The sequence below is a fragment of the Lichenostomus cassidix genome, chromosome 2, assembly GCF_008360975.1.
Source record: "Lichenostomus cassidix isolate B80296 chromosome 2, HeHo_3.0, whole genome shotgun sequence".
NCBI classification, from domain to species: domain Eukaryota; kingdom Metazoa; phylum Chordata; class Aves; order Passeriformes; family Meliphagidae; genus Lichenostomus; species Lichenostomus cassidix.
Genome location: NC_139482.1, coordinates 1,375,152 through 1,388,840, shown reverse-complemented (window position 1 = coordinate 1,388,840; position 13,689 = coordinate 1,375,152). Strand labels below are relative to the sequence as shown.

The following is a 13,689-nucleotide window of genomic DNA, read 5'->3' as shown; positions in this document are numbered from 1 at the left end:
CGCAGAGGTTCCGGCGGCGCCCGCCATCGCCTCTCACCGCCGCCGCCGTTGGCGCCGGGGGGCTCCCCGCGGCGGGCTGGGGTGAGTGTGGGTGCCTCGGGCTGCTCCCGGTTCCTGCGGGTGGCGGGGGTGCGGGTGGAACGGGAGAGCGGGGCGGGGATGGGGTGTGCGACGGCCTGTGGTGTCCGGGTGCTCCCCCCCACACCTGGGAGCTCCGTGATGGGGAATCCCGGCGCGGAGCTCCTTAATCGGGGGTGTTCCCGTGGAGCTCCGTGACGGGGAATCCCGGCGTGGAGGTGCCTTAATCTGGGTGTTCCTATGGAGCTCTGGGAGCGGGGAGTTCCCCCATGGAGCTCCTTAATCCGGCTGTTCCCATGGAGCTCTGGGAAGGGAGAATTCCCCCATGGAGCTCCTTAACCGGGGTGTTCCCATGGAGCTCCGGGAGGGGGGAGTTCCCCCATGGAGCTCTTTAATCCCACCGCGGAGTCCAGCTGTTCCCGTGGAGCTCCGTGAGAGGAATTCCCTTAATCCCACCGATATCCGGCTATTCCCATGGAGCTCCGGGAGGGAGGAATTCCCACCTGCACATCCCTAATCCCCTTTTCCCTCCGCGTCTCCCAAATCCCATCCCCGCGCTCTATTTCCTCCACTCGCCTTTCCTCTCCCTCTGCGCTCAGTCTTCCCTCATTTTATTTATTTTTTTTCCCTTTTCTTTGCCCTATTTTCATCCCGCAGTCGCTCCATCTCCCTGGGAAAAGCTCTGCGCAAGGTGGGAGGTGCCAGACTTGCAACAAAGCGGTGATCCCAGAAATATCTAGGGCATTCCTTTCCCTCCACCCCTGCGATTAATAAATTAATTTCCTTGGAATATCCCGCTGAAATTTCCTCTTCCTGCCCTTCCAGGAAGCAACCAGCCCCGGCAAGAAGGCGACACGGCAAGAACAGCATCCATAAAGTGATTTTCCCAGCTATCCCAGCTCTCCAAACCATGGAAAATCCTCCTCATCCCACCGCGCTGGGATGCTCCTGCACCACTCCTTATCTCTCCTCACTTTTCCCCTGATTTTCCCCAGCTTTAGCGCCTCAAATCCCATTTTTTAGCCGTTTTTTAGCAGTTTTTTTAGCAGTTTTCCGCCGTGGGATAACGGGCTATCCCCCTGCTCCCAGCTTCCTTGGCTCAGCCAGGAATCTTTCCCAGCCTGCATGGACAGAGCAACCTTTGCCTGTTCCACCGCCTTTTTCCGGGACTCGGGGAATTCCTCTGCTGCCGCTCTCAGCCTCCCGGGGGGACACGTGGATTTCATCGAGAAGGTCGATTCCTTCACCTACTCGGATTTTTTCCGGGATTATCTCATTCCCAACCATCCCTGCATTTTCTCGGCCAAGTTCACGGAGGATTGGGGCAGCAGGAGGAGCTGGGTGACGTGGGATGGCAAACCCAACTTCGAGCATCTGCTGCAGAAGTTCGGTGAGTCCTGGGGTTGGGTTTTTCCTAAGCCTGGTTTAAATACTTCTAAAAAAATTTAATTAACTAATTAATTTTTATTATTATTTTATTTCTTATTATTATTAATTAATCATTTTTAAATTTAATTTTAATTGATTTACTTTTAGGGATGGAAGCGCTAAGAAAAAAGCCGAATTCCAAGGGTTTTCCCTAAATTAATACATGGATTTTCTCCACTTATTCGTGGTTTGTTTTGTTGATTTCAATCTCAATTTTATTCTCGCGGAGCAAATTTATTCCCATCAGTAAATCAAAATATACGATATAATTTAATTATTCTAGTTTATTTCCCTCCATGGGAGCATTAGCCTGAAAATCCCCACAGGAACTTGTTATTATAACAGGAAAAATTATTTATTTATTTATTATGTGTTTATTATTATAAGAAGAAAATATTTTGTGGTTCCAGCAAAATCTCCTTACAGGCTGTAAAATCTTCACATATTGAACAGTTAAATAATAAAAGAATTAGTTCTGCTAAGATTATGATTTTGAGTCAGAATAATTTATATTTAATTTTAGGTTACAATGAAGATATAAATTGTTATCAAAATAATAAATTAGCATAGAAATTACTCTTACACAAATTCTGATTATTACATTGTTATATTATTATTTATTATATCATGCATTATATATATTAGGATATTATTATTAGAATATTTGCATTTAATCCAAATAATGTTTACAAATAATAACTGATAATTATTAGTTAATAATCAATCAATTAATAGTTAAACAATAGTTATTTAATGCATTTATCTAAATGTGATACATTTATTTATTAAGTAGTAATCCACACCCCAATCCTAATGGAATTTAAGAGGCAAATTCAGGTCATGTCAAATAAAAACCTGGAAAATTCAGGTCACAGGAAAGAAAAAAAGAACCAGGAAAATTCAGGTCACATGAAAGAACTAGCAGGAAAATTCAGGTCACATCAAATAAAAATCACCGGATTGGGATCATGTTTCCCTGGAATGCCAACTCTGGGATCAGCACTGCTGCTTTATGGGATTTATTTGGAATATTTAAAAGCCCGGAATTCCCAGGCAGCAGCAGGGAGGGAATTTTCTGAGCTCCCCTCCTCCTTTCCCGTGGGGAATCTGTGTGGAATGCTGAATTGCAGGTGACGCCGTGGTGCCTGTGGCCAACTGTGACGTCAAGGAGTACAACTCCAACCCCAAGGAGCAGCTGCCCTTCAAGGAGTACGTCAAGTACTGGAAGGAATACATCCGGAATGGCTACCGCTCCTCCCGCGGCTGCCTCTACCTCAAGGACTGGCACCTGAGCAGGTCTGAGCTCGGGGATGAGCCCCTGGAGGGGTTGGGAATGCTCAGCCTGGGAAACAGGAGCTCTGAGGTGGTCCAAGGGTGGCCTGGAGGAGCTGCAGGAAACGTGGAGAGGGGTTTGGGAGAAGGGATGGAGGGACAGGATACAGGGAATGGCTTCCCACTGCCAGAGGGTGGGGATGGATGGGATGTTGGGATGGAATTCCTGGCTGGGATGGATTTCCCAGAGAAGCTGTGGCTGTCCCTGGATCCCTGGCAGTGTCCAAGGCCAGGCTGGAGCAGCCTGGGATAGTGGGAATTGTCCTTGCCCATGGAATGGGATGATCCTTAAACTCCCTTCTGACCCAAACCACTCCATGTTATTCCATTGTGTTATCCCAATGGAAACTGTGACTGGAACATCTCCTCCAGTCCAAACTTGAGGGCATTTTAATTGGGATTATTTCAGGATTTGGGATCCTTTAGTATCCATCTGCTTTTCTGGGAACATTCCCACTCATTCCAGTTCTCTTGCCCCTGCTCTGGCTTTCCTTCTCCAGCTGGACAAACACCTCGGGAAGGAATTCCTGGCTGGGAGGGTGGGAAGGGATTGGGATGGAATTCCCAGGGAAGGTGTGGCTGCCCCTGGATCCCTGGCAGTGTCCAAGGCCAGCTTGGAGCAGCCTGGGATAGTGGAAGGTTTCTGATCCCTAAGCTCCCTTCCCACCCAAGCCTTTGGAATTCTCAGCTAAAACACAACTCTTCTCCCTCCTTCCATCCAGATTTGGCAGAAGGAGCAACATCAGATTTCCCTGAGCTACTTTCCCACATTTCCTGTTTTCCAGAGCTTTCCCAGAGCAGGATGTCTACACCACCCCTGTGTACTTCTCCTCAGATTGGCTTAATGAGTACTGGGATGCTGTGGCTGTGGATGATTATAGATTTGTCTACATGGGACCCAAGGGCTCCTGGTAAGGCTCTCTCACTCCCACAAATTTATTTGGGAGCTGAATTTCCCAGGAAATTATCCCATTATCCCTCAGGATAGCCAGGCAGGTCTGGTGTTCTACCTGGAGCTGATTTGTTTTCCGTGAGGGAAAAGGAAAAGCCCCAAATTGAGCTCACAAAACAAAAATTATCAGGTGGATTAGAGAATGTTTTAGAGGAGAAATTCCTTTGGGATCAGCCAGCTGGAATTTGCAGCATCAGTGGGAGCCTGGGAAAGGCAGTGATAACTGAGTCAGGTGTTTTCCAGGTGAAAATTCCAGCCCAGTGTTGGTTATAAAGTGGAATTTGGGGTGTTTTTATCAGTTACCATCCCAGAAGCTCCTGCCCTTGAGGAATCTGTGGGATAAATTAAAACCTAAGGGATGGAGAAGCACAGAGGATATAAAACACTCCAGAAACCAACCAGAATTCCAGGAGGAGGAGGATGGGTGGGATCAGTGTGGATATTGTGGCTTTTTAATGGATAAATCCATGAACCAACCAAAATTCCATGAGGGAGAGAAGGTTTGGAATCAGTGTCAATACAGTGTATTTTTAATGGATTAAACTCCATAAACCAACCAGAATTCCAGGAGGAGGAGGATGGGTGGGATCAGTGTGGATATTGTGGCTTTTTAATGGATAAGTCCATAAACCAACCAAAATTCCATGAGGGAGAGAAGGTTTGGAATCAGTGTCAATACAGTGTATTTTTAATGGATTAAACTCCATAAGCCAACCAAAATTCCATGAGGAGGAGGATGGGTGGGATCAGTATAGATATAATGGATATAATGGCTTTTTAATGGATAAAACTCCATAAATTAATCAAAATTCTATGAGGAAGAGAAGAGAATGGGTGGGATCAGTATGGAAACCATGGCTTTTCAATGGATCAAACTCCATAAACCAACCAAAATTCCATGAGGAAGAAAAGGTTTGGGATCAATGTCAATGCAGTGGCTTTTTAATGGATCAAACTCCATAAACCAAAATTCCACGAGGAAGAAGTTTGGGATCAGCGTCAATGCAATGCCTTCTAACACATCAAACTCCACAAACCCACCAAAACCCCATGAGGAATTTCGGGATCACCATCCCACATTCTCAACAGCTTCAATTCCCCTTACAAATTTTTGGGGATTGCCTCTCCCCATCCCTGTTTCCCCCCAGGACTCCGTTCCACGCCGACGTCTTCCGCTCCTACAGCTGGTCAGCCAACATCTGCGGCAGGAAGAAGTGGCTGCTGTATCCTGCAGGGCAGGAGGAATTCCTGAAGGATTGCCATGGCAACCTTCCCTTCGATGTCACAGCTCCCAGCCTGAGGGACAGGAAGGTTTATCCTCACTACAGCCAAAGCCAACCCCCGGTGGAAATCGTGCAGGAAGCGGGAGAAATCGTCTTCATTCCCAGCGGATGGCATCATCAGGTTTATAATCTGGTGAGAGGGAGTGGGGCAGGGATTGGCTTTGGATTGGATCAAATGCTGCTTGGCTGGTCCTGAAGGTTTTGTTGGGATGGGGAGGGTTTAGGGAAAAGGTGGAGGTATCCTCCTTGGGAAGGAGTTGAGTCACTGGAGTGGAATTCCCGGAAAAGATGTGGCTGCTCCATCTCTGGAAGTGTCCAAGGTTGGGTTGGAGGAGGCTTGGAGCATCCTGGGATAGTGGGAGGTGTCCCTGCCTGTGGTAGAGATGGGAATGGGATGATCCTTAAGATCCCTTTGATCCCAAGCCATTTTGGAATTCCATGGTGTAGCACAGAATTGGGGTGAGGAGGAAAACTGTGGGAAAAAGGGAGAGAAAGAGATGCAAATCCTTCCAAACTTGGGGGTTGCACAGGGCTTGGAGCAGCCTGGGATGGTGGGAATGGAATGATCCTTTACATCTCTTCCATCCCAAATCATTCTGGAATTCTGGGATGCTAAAAACATCAAAACTCCAAAGCTCCTTGGCTCACTGGAATTTGGGAGAGGATGCCATGAAAAAGAGCTGCCTGCATCCCATTTTCCTGATCTTTTGCCTGGAAATGCTTCCAAATCCCTCAGGAATGGGATTCTGGATGAGACACGATCGTTAATCTTGATTTCCAGCAGGAAGTTTTAATTTGACAATGGCCAATTAACAGATGATTCCCCAGGATTCCATCCCAGAATTACCAACTGATTCCCTGTTTCCCTGCCCCATTCTCCCACCTTTTTGATTTGTGGAATTAGGGACATTTTGGGTTGTTCAGGGACAGGGAAAGAAGGACTTTTCCAGCCAATTTCGCTGCCAAGCAAGCCTTTCCCTTGTCAAAACCAGGATTTTTGGAGCAGCACATTCCTTCTTGTTCTTCCTAACGACTCCATCACTAATTATCCTCGCGTTATCCCGAATTTTTCCCCTCAGGAAGACACCATTTCCATCAACCACAACTGGGTCAACGGCTGCAACGTGGCTGTCATGTGGTGCTTCCTGCAGGACGAGCTGGCAGCTGTGCAGAGGGAGATCAACCAGTGGAAAGATCCCATGGATGACTGGCACCTCCAATGCCAGGTACAGCAGGATCCCCAAGGGATCCCGAAATTTCTGGGATTTCCATGTGCTGGGAGGAAGCAGGAATTGGGGACAGCTTGGTGGTGCTGTGAAATATTCCTTGGAAAAGCTTGGGAATTGCTTGTGGCAGGTTGGAATGTTGTCTGGAAAGCTGGGAAACCATTCGGGATCTAGAGAGCTTTTATATGGAGAGCTGGGAATGTTCCCCTGGAGAAGGGAAGGATCCAGGGAGAGCTCAGAGCTCCTGCCAGGGCCTGAAGGGGCTCCAGGAGAGCTGGAGAGGGACTGGGGACAAGGGATGGAGGGACAGGACACAGGGAATGGCTTCCCACTGGGAAAATGGGGATTTAGATGGGATATTGGGAAGGAATTCCTGGCTGGGATGGAATTCCCAGAGAAGCTGTGGCTGCCCCTGGATCTGGGCAGGATTCCATTTCCTTCCAAAATTCTATGGATGAAACAAATGCCAAGGTTATTTCTGGAAGCTGTTCTCTCTCCTTGGGTTGATTTCCTTCAAAATAGTTTTCACTCCCACAGCCTTTGAGGACTTGGAAAAACCAGCTTGGTGCTTTTAGAGCTAGAGACAATTCCAATTAAAATTATTTTTAAAATGATTGCACATAAATTAATTCTGATTTGAAATCAATTTTTTGGAAATAATTTTTTTCAAAATAAAATTTTTTGAAATAAATTTTTCAAAATAATTTTTGAAATAAATTTTGAAATAAATTTTTCAAAATAAAAAAATTTTGAAATAAACTTTTTCAAAATAAATTTTTTTAAATAAATGTTTTGAAATAAATTTTTCAAAATAAATTTTTTTGAAATAAAATTTTTAAAATAAATTTTTTGAAATAAATTTTTTCATACTAATTTTTTTCAAAATAAGATTTTCTGAAATAAATAAAATTTTTTAAAATAATTTTTTTTTAAGATCATAAATATGTATGAATTAAAATCAATTTTGGGGATTTCTCCTGTGGTTTTCCCCACTTTAATCCCATTTTCCCCCCTCTAGCTAATCATGAAATCCTGCACGGGCATCGACTACAAGGAATTCTACAACTTCCTCAAGGTCATCGCGGAGAACAGGATTTCCGTGCTGGAGAAAGGGCTGGATGAGGAATCCTCAGCCCAGAACAATTCCAAAGCTGCCATCTCCACCCTGGGCATGCTGCACGCCGTGTTCGACCTGGAGAGGACGGGGAAGGTGCTGAGCTCGTTAAGTGCTAACGAGGATTTCAGGAAATTGGATCTGAGCTCGCTCTCCCCCTCTCCTGAGGCTCTGCTGCACCACCTGAAGGCAGCCATAGACACAGCCCTGCTCTGAATTCCCACTTTTCCAGCTCTTTTCCAGCTCTTTTCCAAAGGGTTGGAGAAGATTGGCTCCTCCTGGTTTATCAGCTTTTGGAGGGAAACGCAACAGCTTTAATGAGGACATTCCCAAAGCTGAGTGTTTTGGGAAAAACCGATCCCAAATCAAGGAAAATCCCAAATCTTCCTTACTTTTATCCCTCAGGGAAGGGGGGGAAAATTCCCTGTGGATCAAACCTGGCGTTGGAATGAAGCAAACTCCCTTTGCTCCCAGCTCAGTGGTTTTTAAACCTCTCCTGCTTCCAGGTGCAGCTCAGCTTTCCCAGCCCTTTTTTTTTAGGGAATTCCAGCTGCTGGAGCTTCCGTGGAAACCTGAGCTGGGGGCTGGATTTGGGAATGCTGACTCCATGTCTTCCAAAGTGGGATGTGAGAGGCTCAGGATGCAATTCACCATCAGAAAATCAGAGTGGAATCTGATGGGTAAAGATTCATTCTGTAAAAAGCAGGGATTGGAGTGTTTTCCCACATTTCCACGTGCAATTCCAAGGCCCAGCATTCCCGCCAGGAGAGGTTTGATCCAGCAGGGAATCCCAAAAGGAGCCTCAAAAGCCATGCTGTGCCCACAGCAATCAGCACCTCCTGCATGGTTCCACAGCACAATTCCCGACTGGAATGCCACCAGATATTCCCAGTGGAACATCCATCCCCCTCTCTCCTGCTTTTCCTTGGAGAAAAAAAAGCCTGGAAGCACAAATGGCTGCACACTGTTAACCTGGAGTTGGCACTTTAGGCCTCACTTGAATTCCTCCTCAAGAACTTCCTCCTATCCAAGCAGAGAAAAACTTTTGTGTTTTAGGAAGTAAAACTGAAAATCCACCTCGTTTTCCAGAGAATTTCCTTGGAGTTTCTACCCTTCCTGCACTTTGCATGTCCTTTTCTAGTAGAAAATCTGCATTTTTTGAGTAGCAAAGCTACCTGAAAGCCAAAATCCTTCCCCAGAGCATGGAAGAATGGATGGAAAATCCAGAGGTTTTTTTTAATTCACTCATCCAGGGTGGGAAAATTCCAGGTTTAGGCACCTCTGGAGCTCAATTCCCAGCTGTTCCTTAGGGCTCTTCCCATTCTCCAAGCCAGGCAGCTGGAATTTCCTTCCTTGGCTGAATCGAGGGAGATTTCCTCGAGGTGAGAGACAAGGATTGGAAGCTGACAGTGAATTTTTTTTTTGGGGAAGAAAAGCATGGATTTGGTGTTGGATTCCCGTTGTGTTCCTGGTTGATCCAGCAGGGAACAGAAGCACAAAAATCCCATTTGTTGAAAGCTTTGTACTTCCAATTCTTCATTCCCAGCAATCCCAAAGGCACTCAAGGAGCCACATTTCCCTAAACATAGAAAATTCCCAAAGATTGGAATGAGGAGCATGTGGAGCCTGGAATCTCATCACAAGTCCAACATTTCAGTTCTTTATTTAAATATAAAATCCCTGTCAACCATCCCTTAGGATCCTCTCGTTAATATATTAATTATTGTAATCAATGTGTTATTTATTTATTAAAGCAGAACGTTTGGGAAAAACTGGAGGAAAAAGCCTGGGGAGTTTTGTTTTCCTGGAATCAACCTGGACAAGGGGGAAAAAAATCCAAGGGAAGAATCCCAAAAAAGCAGGTTAAAAAGTGTGTCAAAAAGAGCTTTTGCTCTAAAAACGCAGCTCAGCCAGGACTATTTTTGGCTGCTGGGAGCAGCAAATCCCAAATATCCATTTCAGAATATTCCAAAGATCCCTTTTTCCAGAGGCAGCATCAATCCTGGTTCTGCTCACACAGCACCTCAGGGCACAGAACCAGCTGGGTTTGGATTTTATATTTTCGTATTTTCTGTTGTCTTTTTTCCAGAATTTCCCAAAAATCCAGGACAAATCAGTCTTTTTTTCTTTTTTCCAGAGCAGCAGGGGATTATCCAAGGTGCAGGAGTGCCATCCCTGAGGTCTCACGGGAGCAGCTGATAAAATAGAAATATTTGAAGCATCATAAAAATCGGGGAAATTAAGGAATAGCAGCTTCCAAATGCAATGGAGAAGTCCTGAGTTGGGAAAAGTAGGATGAGGAGTGGTGGGAAAAAAACCACCTCTCCCTTCAGGAATGTTGAGGAGCGTTGGGGATTGAGAAATCCCATCCAAAATCCAGTAAATTCTTCTTTTACTGCCAGTTTTCCAGTGCAAAAAATCATCCAGAGCAGGAAAAGGAGATTTCCAGGGAATTATTTGCAGGAAAAGGGGATAAAAGTACAAAGAGAAACCTTTTCCACTCAAAAAGAGATTCCCAGAGGTTGGATGTCGAAGCTTCCATCCTTTTGTGTGCTGTAGGAAAAGCTCAGGAATAAGGAATTCTTCCCTTTGAAAGGCAGCAGGAACACAATTCCTGCTTTTCCCAGCAGTTTTGGGTCCAGAGAGTTGAGGAAAGGAGATTCCTGGTGGCTCAGGAGCTGTGGGATGCATGGCAGCTTTCCCTCTGGTGGAGCCTCATCCTCTGGATGTGCTCATAGCACGACTGGGAAAGGAACAGAGCAGCAAGTCAGGAGAAATTTGGGAATTCCGGGACAAAATCAAAGCTCCTGCAGCCAAAGCTGCTCCCAAAAATAATTCTCCCAACAGCATTAAATCTGTTAAAGATATTTTCCAGCCTAGCAGGGGAATAACTTCCCTAAAATGCAATTCCAGCTGGAATTTTGGCAAACATTCCCTTACCTCCAGGGCTGTTAGCAGGAAGTCAAACATTCCTCCCTGGTTGGTTGGATCCATCAAATCCCGGATCAGGTGGATTTCAGCTCCCAGGTGTTGGATCCTAGGGAAAAACAAATCCCAGCTGGAAAAAAATCTCTGGGGACTTGCAGGGTGTGGTTGGGATTTTGGAGAGAAGGAGGGAAAAGTCTGGAATTCCATTGCTGATTCCTTGTGCATCCTGATTTTCTGGAGGTGTTTGCCATGATGGGATCTGACAGAATTCCAGAGTATTTTGGGATGATAAGGTCCTTAACAATGATCCAATTCCAACCCCTTCCCCTATCCCAGGTTGCTCCAAGCCCCATCCAGCTGAGAACAATTCCAAGCATGGAGCAGCCACCACTTTGGATGTTCCATCCTAAGAAAATTCCAGCTCTGTTTTTCCATTCTCATTCCCTTCCTGCGTCATTCCCAAAAAAACCCTCCCGTCATCCAGCAGGATATTTTGACAGGGTGACAGGAAAAGGCCTCGAGTTGCACCAGGGGAGGTTTATTTTGGGTATCACAAAAAATTTCCTTATGGAAATTTTGGAATGTTGGACATTGTTTGGAATATCAAATATTGGAATATTGCCTAGGGAAGAGGTGGAATTCCCATCCCTGCAGTTGTCCCAAAACCACGTGGATGTGACACTTTGGGACATGGATTAGGTTGGACTTCATGATCTTAAAGGTCTTTTCCAACCTTAACAATTCCATATTAAAAAAAAAATTCAAGGATTTCACAACCCCAAGTTTAAACATTTCCATATTTTTTTGGAGACCAAGCAGATCCAGGAAGTCAGGCAAGGATTTTGATTTACATTTTCCAGGGGAAAAAAAACCCAAGGAAATGGTTTCATCCTGCTGGATGGGAGGAGATTCCTGCTTAAAGCAGAACATTCCTCCTCTTTGGTAGGAATGTGTTCCACCCACGGGAAAACTCCAATTCCTGGATGGGATTTGGACTTCCTCATCTCCAAACTGAATCCCAGTGCCCTGCTGAGGATGGAGGATTGCTGTAGGATAGAGAAGATGCCTTGGAGGCATCAACAATCATCCTTGGAGGTTTTGTGATAAAATTGTTTCAATTTTCTATGAAAACCCTGAAATATCCTCTGGGATAAGACATGGACACTCAGGAATTCTATGGAATTCTATGGAATTCTATGGAATTCTATGGAATTCATATCCCATCCAACACACAAAAACCCAACCGCATCTCTGGGGGAAAAAAAGCCATTTTTGAGGTTTTTTTTGTCAGGAAAAACCAAATCCCAGCTTTTCATTTCAACGATTCAGCCCAAAACCATGGCTGCCCTTTTCCAGAGGTATCCCATCCCGACGGGAAGAGGGAAAAATTCCACGTACTTGGCTCGGGACACGACGTACATCAGGAGGGGCAGGAGGTCATCCATGGGCAGCTTGTAGTCCTTGTCCAGCACCCGCGACACGGTGGCCTCGATCTCCTCGTAGGTGTTCTGCAGGATCTCCAGCTTCTCCCTGGGATCCACCGTGGTGCTGTTGGCATGGAAGGAGTTGGGATGAAGATGTTTATCCAGGGAAAAGTAGGGGTCTTTTAAAAAAAAAATTAGGGGTGAAAGGATTTAGGGAGATTCGAGATTGTGCCGGGGGACAACTTCAAGGTGGAATGTGACATTCCTGACCATATGTCCAACATGGAATGTGACATTCCTGCCCATATCTCCAAGGTGGTATGGCACATTCCTGATATCTCCAACATGGAATGTGATATTCCTGATATCTGCAAGGTGGATTGGGACATTCATGCTCATATCTCCAATATGGAATGGGACATTCCTGATATCTCCAAGGTGGAATGTGACATTCCTGACTGAATCTCTCCACATGGAATGTGACATTCCTGCCCATATTTCCAAGGTGGGATGTGACATTCCTGATATCTCCACCATGGAATGGGACATTCCTGACCATATTTCCAAGGTGGGATGTGACATTCCTGCCCATATCTGCAAGGTGGGATGTGACATTCCTGATATCTCCCAGGTGGAATGTGACATTCCTGACTGTATCTTCCAACATGGAATGTGACACTCCTGCCCACATCTCCAAGGTGGAATGGGAGATTCCTGACCATATCTCCAACATGGAATGGGACATTCCTGACCATATCTCCAACATGGAATGTGACATTCCTGCCCACATCTCCCAGGTGGAATGGGACATTCCTGACCATACCTCCAAGGTGGAATGTCACATTCCAGGCCATATCAAAGGTACCTGTGGCCTGTGCTGCCTTTCCCAGGAAAATCATTGCATTGGATTCCACAGGGAGGCTCTCAGGATTTAGGCAGCTGGGAGCTCCCATCCCATGGATCCACTTCCCTGAAAATTCCCACTGATGGATCCACTTCCCTAGGAATTCCCACTGATGGATCCACTTCCCTAGGAATTCCCATCTCATGGATCCACTTCCCTAGGAATTCCCATCTCATGGATCCACTTCCCTAGGAATTCCCATCTCATGGATCCACTTCCCTAGGAATTCCCATCTCATGGATCCACTTCCCTGCTCCCCCTGAAATTCCTGCTGGTTCCCGCAGCACCATTCCCTAGGCTGGACTTTAGGCTGAGCTTTATCTTGAGCTCAGCTTTGCCTCCTCAGCCTCTTGGGATTCCCTGCGGGATGGATAAACCTCCTGGAGCTCCCTGAATCCAGGAATGACCAGGAATTCCCATTGTGCTCTGCAGGTGGCACCAGTGAATTCCATTTCATCCAAGATTTTCTGTGGAAACTCCATCCTGGATTGGTTTAGGGTTGGAAGGGATCTTAAGGATCATCCATTTCCATGGGCAGCGACACCTTCCATGATCCAGGGTGCTCCAGCCTGGCCTTGGACACTGCCAGGGATCCAGGAGCAGCCACAGCTTCTCTGGGAATTCCATCCCAGCTCTTCCCCACCCTCATAGCCAAGAATTCCCTCCTAAGGAATATCTGTGCAAAATGGAAAATACTGACCAGGGAATAGCTGGATTTAAACATCCTTCATGTGTTTTCATTGAGTTTTTGAGGAAAAAATTCCATGGATATTTTTTCCCTCAAAAACATCTCAAACAACTTTTCCCTAAATCATGAAGCTTGGCCCAGGAATGTTTTTCATACAAGTCCAAATTTCCTGCACTTCCCAGAAAACCAAATCCCAGTGGGAAGAGACAGACAGGGACTCACATGAGCTTCTGCAGACACTCGGTGGCAGACAGGAAACATTTATCCTTGATCAGGGAGCGCCTCTGGAAGGGAGAATGGATACCTTTGGAATACCAGGAGCAGAGATTTAG

The 13,689-nt window shown here is 45.9% G+C and overlaps 2 protein-coding genes across 9 annotated transcripts in view; one reads left to right on the top strand and one right to left on the bottom strand.

Annotated features, from left to right (window-relative positions):
• The first annotated feature begins 5 nt into the window (after positions 1-5).
• Positions 6-9,197, top strand: JMJD4 (jumonji domain containing 4). 3 transcript variants are annotated; one of them, XM_085050080.1, is made up of 7 exons: positions 6-81; positions 904-1,468; positions 2,637-2,802; positions 3,624-3,749; positions 4,939-5,206; positions 6,153-6,299; positions 7,318-9,197. In XM_085050080.1, exons 2-7 carry the CDS (start codon positions 1,204-1,206, stop codon positions 7,627-7,629), a joined length of 1,284 nt encoding a protein of 427 aa, XP_084906206.1. In that variant the 5' UTR covers positions 6-81; positions 904-1,203; the 3' UTR covers positions 7,630-9,197. The 3 variants fall into 3 exon arrangements, with proteins under 3 accessions (XP_084906206.1, XP_084906207.1, XP_084906208.1); XM_085050081.1 differs by lacking the exon at positions 6-81 and adding an exon at positions 191-296; XM_085050082.1 differs by lacking the exon at positions 6-81 and adding an exon at positions 478-769.
• The window catches only part of ALS2CL (ALS2 C-terminal like), a 45,091-nt gene continuing 40,447 nt past the window's right edge, over positions 9,046-13,689 (bottom strand). For all 6 annotated transcript variants that reach the window (XM_085050072.1, XM_085050073.1, XM_085050071.1 and 3 more), the window contains exons 23-26: positions 13,580-13,641; positions 11,740-11,889; positions 10,354-10,450; positions 9,046-10,156 (exon numbers count right to left, since the gene is read on the bottom strand). In XM_085050072.1, coding sequence (XP_084906198.1) covers positions 10,085-10,156; positions 10,354-10,450; positions 11,740-11,889; positions 13,580-13,641 — 381 coding nt within the window. In that variant the 3' untranslated portion in view covers positions 9,046-10,084. The remainder of the gene's footprint in view (positions 10,157-10,353; positions 10,451-11,739; positions 11,890-13,579; positions 13,642-13,689) is intronic.

What these genes read in the sequence shown, in the direction of transcription:
- JMJD4 (XM_085050080.1), top strand. Translation starts at nt 1,204, where the DNA reads ATGGACAGAGCAACCTTTGCCTGTTCCACCGCCTTTTTCCGGGACTCG. An exon ending in GCATCTGCTGCAGAAGTTCG is followed by an intron (nt 1,469 to 2,636) that starts GTGAGTCCTGGG and finishes GCTGAATTGCAG; the next exon opens with GTGACGCCGTGGTGCCTGTG. An exon ending in ATGGGACCCAAGGGCTCCTG is followed by an intron (nt 3,750 to 4,938) that starts GTAAGGCTCTCT and finishes GTTTCCCCCCAG; the next exon opens with GACTCCGTTCCACGCCGACG.